The 7,926-nt window shown below is 38.7% G+C and overlaps 1 protein-coding gene across 1 annotated transcript; it reads right to left on the reverse strand.

Moving 5' to 3' along the window:
• Positions 1-288: 288 nt before the first annotated feature.
• On the reverse strand, positions 289-4,900 carry LOC113309806. The gene is made up of 8 exons (XM_026558319.1): positions 4,673-4,900; positions 3,134-4,437; positions 2,621-2,739; positions 1,691-2,281; positions 1,319-1,619; positions 987-1,152; positions 771-870; positions 289-657 (listed from the first exon to the last, which is right to left on the reverse strand). Exons 2-8 carry the CDS (start codon positions 4,271-4,273, stop codon positions 540-542), a joined length of 2,535 nt encoding a protein of 844 aa, XP_026414104.1. The 5' UTR covers positions 4,274-4,437; positions 4,673-4,900; the 3' UTR covers positions 289-539.
• Positions 4,901-7,926: the final 3,026 nt, after the last annotated feature.

Here is a 7,926-nt window from a genome sequence, read left to right on the forward strand (position 1 = left end):
TTGTCATGAAAAAAAATAGCTTTGGACTGAATCGTTTATAAAAGGACTAACTCGTACCAAATTTGGTAAATTTGGATCTCCTAGAACTAGGCTTGAGAGAGCTGGACTAAAGAGTCTACAACCCAACAACTATGGGATTAAATGTTAATTTCTACTTTTAACTACTAGTTTATTGTTTTAGATGTTGAACATTTTAACTAAGTGGAATAAATGGGTTGGAAGACCATGCTGGATGGTTGCGAAAAGATATAATCTGATACTCATTTTATTTCAATGGAACATGAATAGTGAAGAGAAGGCGTGCCATTTCTTATTTCAATTGTACATTTTACATTGCATATGTTCCAGGAAATAATCAGGACAACACTGGGATTGAGAACCAAACAAATCTAATTAAATTAGATAAGAATATGGGGTGTTAAACCTGGAAAAAGCAAGTTAGAAAGAACAACTGACAATGGCTCCAATATCCTACCTCCATTTACCTTTTTCTTTTCTTCATTTTTTTTCTTTTTTGTTACTTTTAGCCATTATCATTTTTACAGTATGGAATAAGCTCTGACCACCTCGATGATCGGCGCACGACACAACGGACACTTTCCTCCACCACGAACCAATTCGTTTGCACATGTCGAACAAGTACACATATGCCCACATCTGCAGATTTAACCAGTATTAGATAACGATATAGATTGGGCTGCTAAAATAGGAAACCAGACTCGCACTTCGATTGTTCATAAAATACCATACAACTTAGCACAGAGATATACCTGTACAGAAGAGAATCAATATGACTATCATAACATACACAACAAGTTCCTTTTTTCACATGGCCCCACTTCGATCCCTCCTCGGATGACTCACACACGCCTGCAACAAATAGAAAAAGTCAGAAGTCGCCTATGGATAATGCTTGCTTAACCTCGTTAGCTAATAATGTCAATAAACATGAGAAGGTAAAGAGTGCTTCAAGATGGTGTAAATACCTGGACCACCAGCTGAGCGATTTAAAGCAGCAGAGACTTCCTGTCTTACGGAACGCTGCAACTCTAGTTGCATATCCATGCAAGCCTCCAACATCCTCTGCATATGGCTCATTCCTTGCTGGAGCCTAGCCATATCTGCCCTCAAATCATTAATTACCTCCCATTCCTGGTTTTATACAGACAATCTAAATCAATTGAGCTGCAGAAAGGTTGGTTCTTGTGGCAAAATATAATTAATCCACAACACTAATTTCACGTGGCATAGTTTCAAGTCTGAAAAGTTAATCTCACATCCAAACTAGATTTAAGTTTTATAAGAATTATGACAGTACCATTTCTGTCCGGTGCAAGCTGTGCCTAGATGGCCAGTTGGCATTCTGTAGCCAAAGAGGCTGCGGTGGGGGCACCGGTGGAGATGGGAGCACAAGCGAAGGCCTGGCAACAGTGTCTGGTTGATCAACATTTAACTCATCTATATGCTGCTCCTGATCTTGCTCTGGTGAACCAGGAATAGGCAAGTTTCTATGCAGATCCCAGTCGAAAGGAGCATGACCTTGCCTTTCCACATATGAGTGTATCAATTGATCTAGACTCTCACGGAAACCACTGCGTAGCAGATTAGAGACACTTCTCCTGCAATAACATCAACTTCTGCTTAGATGAACAGCAAAAGAAAAACAAATTTGTGGCGAATAAAAAACTACCTGCTAAGGAGTTCCCTGAGTTCCATGCTGTACACATTATCATCGTCAGGTGGATGGAATCTACTAATTCTCCTTATAGGAACAGGACGACGGGATCTGTGGAGATTGGAAGCATCAGGCCAGTGTTCTACAGCTTCCTGAGAACGATTCTCATGCCACACATGTGCTTCTTGAATATGACTAGCTTCTCCACTATCTGCCCTTGGAGTTTCTTGGGGCCAAGTTGCAGCCCCGTTCTCCTGCCAGTTACCATCCATTTCGTCATCGTTACCCTCCTCCCATTGATTTAAAACTGCAGGAGAATGTTCCCAGTCTCTTCTTTCATTTTCTGGAGCTTGTTCCTGCCAATCCCCTGCTTGAGATACAGGTTCTTGCGAACTTATGCTTGGAACATCTGTATCACTTTCCAGGCCTCTTGTACTCTCAAACAACCGATGAACTTGTTCTTCTCGGCTCCTAGGTTGAGATTGTTCACGGGTTTCATTAGGAAACTCCTCTGAGTCGCTTGTTTGGATTTGTTCCTCAGATAAGGTATCAGAGGGGTTGCCTACTTGTCCACGACTAGTTTCCAATCCAGTTCGAAATCCATCCCTAATTACCAATAAAATGATCATGATTCAATCTCTAACCAAAAATCAACGGAAACACGTAAACTATTACATGCAATGTATAATCTCATTATCCAATGACTTAAATAAAAAAAATTACAAATGGCAATGTAACAGAAGTTCAGAAGAACAACAGTAGCTAATCCAGACATAACAGATACCAAATGTTTTTTTAGAAAAAGGTTCAAACCAATAACCCCTGAAGGATAACTAACCAGTCCCTAATACTACTCGGACTAATCAAAATTCAAATTTCCCCAATATCTAGATAAAAGACGGCACTAAGCAGAGCTTTATTGAATGCCGGGATAGGAATTCATACCTCAGACCAGACACAGTATGTCGTTGTCTCAACTGACCCAATTCTCTCACCGCCAAAGAAGGGGGTCTCTCTTCCTCAACAGTCCCTTCATTCCGTAGGAACCTCCCTCTGAGCAATGACTGGAAACGAGACCCACATTAGACTGCCAAGTCATTGTCGTACTTAATAATACAAAAGAGCTACAATGCTTCTCGTGGAGGTTGGGAACACAATAACTAAGACATATATGCAGCTAACAGAGCATAATATTATACAACACTGAAAGTTTATGCTACATAAATGTACACATGACTCCACCGTTAGACCTTTGTTAGCTTATATGTATAATTGGTGTATATGGGAGAGCTTTGGTGCATGCTAGTTAACCAGGACAGTATTTTCATATGACGAATGCATTATGTGTATATACAGAAACGGATTCAGAAAATTCATAACAAAACTTGTAACACTCCACAAATGGAAGTGTGATAAAAGGTAAACAAGAGATCTTGCAACTGTTTAAATGAAACAAACCTGAATACGGTTCCGGTGAGCGAAGTCTGTAACAGCTCGATGCTCCAACAATACCTGCAACTCCCTCTGCCTCTCTCTTTCAATTCTCATAAGTAAATCAATTATAGCTTGCCTACCACGTAATCTAAGCCTATCCCTGCGAATATGATCAGGTTGGCCTTGATCATGGTTAACAACTGCCCCATCCCGAGCACGATCAGTCTGACCACTGACTGCGCCAGTTCTCTCTTCCCTCCTAGCACCGCGCGTAGGCCTCTGCTGACTTGTCATTTGGACCCACTCCCTCACAACTCGCACCCTCTCACGTTCCGGTTCACCAAGCCATTCAGCTCGAGGACTGGTCCTCTGCGGAGCATTAGATGTTTGATCACTTATGCCACTATCCATCCAGCCCCTTACAATCTGCCTCACTCTCTCCCTATCTACATCCCCAATATCAGGTGATTGCTCCCGGCTAGAGGTTTGCTGGTCCACACGCTCATTCTGTGTCTCAATTTGACCTTGAGACCACGCTCCATACTCATTGTCACTCTCACTTACATCTCCACTCGCACGACTTTCCGAAATGTTTGTGCTAGAAAGGTTAGTATTAGATTCAACACTCCTCTGCTGTCTCAATCTCTCTCTAACCCTATCTCCAGCATGATTCAAAACGTGTACATCCTCCAACTCACGCCACATTTGCAGTAAAGATGAAGCCTGAGTACTAGGCCTTTCAACAGCACCCTGCCTGCTTCTTGAAGTTGGAGACTGTGATTCCCTCAAGAAAGAAGAATCAAGCATGGACACAGTATGCAAACCTGCAAGTGCCATCAGCTCAGACTCACGATTCCTCCTCTCCAGTGTTGTAATCATCTCTTCTGCTTGCCTCGCAGCCCATCTACTCAAAATTCGAGAGTGGCGTCTCCGGGCAGCTGAAGATTCAGCCAAGTCTTCCCCTTCAAGGTCCGACCTTCTCCTGCGGCGCACAAGTTGATCACCTTCCTCATCTTCATCTTCTTGATCACATGGAGAGCTACATGTTCCCAATGACACACAATCATCCAATTGCCCTCGCATTAAGTCCTCTACTCCCCTATGAAACTCTGCATGAGGATCATTATTTTCCTGCTTCTGTTGCACACTTTCAAAATCTGGCATTTTTTTTTTCTCCACTTCACCGACCCTAATCTTCACCACCTCCAACCACTACTTTCGCCACCACGTAAACCCGTCGGTTACCACGAAAATGAACTCATAACATAAGATAGAAAAACACACCATCTTGACAACCCCAAATCAAATAAAAATCACAAAACTATATCCTACAATTAAAAATCAAATCTTTATTACAAAAAGAAGGGAAAAAAATCCTTAATTTTAAATATTTTTTCAGAATTAGTACCCCATTTGATCAAAAACCTCACAAGTAATCGAGAATATGTCAACAAATTATCCAAAGATTAATCAACTCAAGCCCTCAATTTGATTCGTAATTAACAAAATCTAAGAATTCAATAGGGAAAAATTAGTGTAGAATCAAATATAATTAATACATACCTTAATGAAAAGTTTGTTGGTAGTAAGTAGAAACCCTAACTTTAAAGGGAAAAGGGTGTAAGAAGAAGGAGAAATGTAGTTTTCTTCGAGAGAGAAAAACTTATAAATACAGAGAGAAAAAAATATTGAGATGAGAAAGACAAACTTTTTTCTATTTTATTATTATTTTTATGAAAAATGATGAAAATTTCAAAATAAAAAGTAAAATAGTGTAATAATTATTTCTATGGTTTTTACTTTTTCGAGAAAGAAAGAAACAAGGCACCGTCACCGCCGATCTCAAGGGCAGAAACAGAGGAAGAGGAGGAGTGAGAAAAGTGAAAAATCAAATAGAGCGCCCATTTTTACACATTAGTGTATATATAAGTACAAAAATAATATGCTTAATAGAGTATTTCTTATATGCAAAATATCCACGTCAGTTTCTTCGATCTCAAGACCACGAAATTGTTGACGAGTGAACTTCCACAAATATTACGAAATGTCCCCTCGCCATTTCATCTATTTTCATTTGGTTCAAACAAGCCTGTTAGAGCAACCACAGTGGTTTTCATTTGGTTCAACCAAGCCTGTTAGAGCAACCACAGGGGTGCCATCAAAACTAAAGACTCAAGAGCAAAAAAAAAGACCAAATTTTTAGTTTAGTTCGTGTTGTGACGCTACGGTACTGGATTATATATGATCGAGCGAACATATAATGTGAGCCCGTATGTGAGGCCGGCATATAATGTGAGCCTGATGGGTAGCCAGGCGAAGATTATATGTGAGCCATAAACACCTCACTTTGGAGCGGACACTATACAACTGCGTCATGCGAAGCCGATACTATACGTTCGCCTATTAAGAAACGAATATTATACCTCCGCTCGACTATATTTGGGTATGGTAGTCTTGATTCCAGACCAAATATAGTCTGGGATTTAGTTTTGGTCCGACTTTTAATCTTTAGTCCGTCCCGCTGTGTCTCTTTGCTAGACCATATTTCTGGGTTTAGTCGTCCACTGCAGTTGCTCTTAAGTTCATTATGTATTTCTATTCATGCTTCAAGAATGAACATTTGTAAAACTAATTTATGTGAGTATCTAAAATCTCCTTTTAAAACCATCTCTTAAACTCCCGACTCCTCACCATTATTGATGACCACTAGAGTTTTTAATTTGGTATCAAAGTGATTGGCACTTTCCTTTTGTTTTACTCAAAAAGGGCAATATATTAGAAGAAATCAGTTCACCACAAAGACAATGCTAAATGATTAAAAGAAACAAACAAACAAAAAAAAAAAGCTCAATTATATTTCAGTTTTCGAAAAATTAAAAATTAAAAATATTGCTAACGCATGAGTACATCCCAGTTATTTAAAACCGTGTCCAAAGAGAAACCCTGAAAAATATTTGTGCCCACACACCAATTATATACATAAACCTTTAACTGTCAATTATAGTGTCCAGGTTTTTGTATTGCCCATTAAACAAACATGCATTTCTCTATACCCAAATAGCCCACCAAATTGCGAAGGGTAAATATCCCAAATTCTCTTCCTTATAGGGTGAGAGCAATTTGTCTTCTGTTTCCTCCATTCCCAGATCGTGTTCCTAACCGAAGCTTGAAAAACCCAACTTAGATTATAAAAGCTCAGACAATGGTGCCAAACTAACCTTGTAGTTTCACAGTGTAGGAAAATGTGGGGATTTGATTCTGCATCCTTCTTGCACAGCAAACAACCATTGACCATTATAGTGTTCTTATACGAGTCTAATGTAGGAGTCGCCTCATAACAAAGAGTCCAAACAAAAAATATGACTTTCTGTGGGATCCTCGGATTCCAAATGCATTTATATGGGAAAACAAGTAAACCATCATCCTCTAAAGTCTTATAACACGAAGCTACAGAGAACCCTTTACTACCTGGCTGCCAAATCCTTTGGTCACTGCCATTGTTGTTGTTAATAGTCGGAATCAGATTCAAGAGATGCGCTACATCTTCAATTTCCTGATCAATAAGCATTCTACTAAAGGAAAAAGCTATTATCACTTGACATCATCAACATTTCCTGAATGATTGCCTCCTTAATCCTACTAAGTTATAATAAAATAGGAAACAAAGTCATAGGTGTTTTCCCATTTAGCCATATGTCCCTCCAAAATAAGACCATGCCCCCATTATTAACCTTAATGACTGAATTTTGAACCACAAGTTAATTACTTTTTAAAAAAAGTGATTGGCACTAGAACAACCATTGTTTGGACTATCACCACCATCATTAAATTGTGGAAACTATGCCGACCTTTTTCTGGAAATCCTATCAGTTTTTACGATTAGTAAAGGAGAATCAACCATGCATATATAACTTTAAATGAAAGAAATTTCTTTTTTCATTGTAACAGTAAGAACAAGTCTAGTAGAAACTGACAAATCAACACATTTGTTAAGTCAAGAGGATGGGCAGACCCGGTTTTGAGCAGTGGGAATATAGTTTATCCTAGAAAATTGACTTGACCGTCGGACTTTGAGACAATTGTATCAGGTTGAGCCGAGTTTCGTATCAAGTTGAGATTACCGTCTCATTGTTCTACGACAATGTTTACTTTTTAACAACAAAAATACGTTTAGTTTTCCAAACACAATAAATACCAAATTCAATTAACTTTTCTATTCACACCAATTCAATATTTTTCTCTAAATTTCTCAATAAAAACGTCTTAAGCTCTATTAGGCGATAAAGAACTAGAAAACCACCTAAAAAATAAACCCAGGCAACCTATAACCGTGACACAATCAAGTTCAGATGAAGAGAATAATTCCAGTCTACTTTCCAGCCAGAATTAGCCAAAGCTCAACGTCATTTGTCGACAAAAAAGGAGCGAGATGGCATTGCTCAAAAACCAATAGGTGGTACGAATTTAGCAAAGTTAATGCAGAGCCACCTCCTTGTACTAAAATAATTATCGATAAATTTCCTTGGTTTACTTTGTACCATACTGATGCGAAGAAACATCAGAACAACTTGTTTGTATTGGTGGAGTCTTGGTGGTATACTACATACACGATTTATTTTGAAGACCTCGAGATAGTTATATCAAATACTATGATTTATAGTTTTCATGCAATCAATATACGAAGAAGTAAATAAATGAAATTTACGATTTTTATATTACAACGATAACACCATTAGATTTATATTTCTAACTTGGGATACCTTTCGGTTTGGGAGAGGATATTCCATTTGACCAAGAAATTTGGTTGGCAGAAGACA

Source organism: Papaver somniferum, chromosome 9, assembly GCF_003573695.1.
Source record: "Papaver somniferum cultivar HN1 chromosome 9, ASM357369v1, whole genome shotgun sequence".
NCBI classification, from domain to species: domain Eukaryota; kingdom Viridiplantae; phylum Streptophyta; class Magnoliopsida; order Ranunculales; family Papaveraceae; genus Papaver; species Papaver somniferum.

Bases quoted from the DNA above. Each gene is read 5' to 3' on its own strand.
- LOC113309806 (XM_026558319.1), bottom strand. From the start codon at position 4,273: ATGCCAGATTTTGAAAGTGTGCAACAGAAGCAGGAAAATAATGATCCT. The intron at 2,740-3,133 runs GTTTGTTTCATT...TCTCGTTTCCAG, and splicing joins CTCACCGGAACCGTATTCAG to TCATTGCTCAGAGGGAGGTT. The intron at 871-986 runs GTATTTACACCA...TATTTGTTGCAG, and splicing joins TCGCTCAGCTGGTGGTCCAG to GCGTGTGTGAGTCATCCGAG.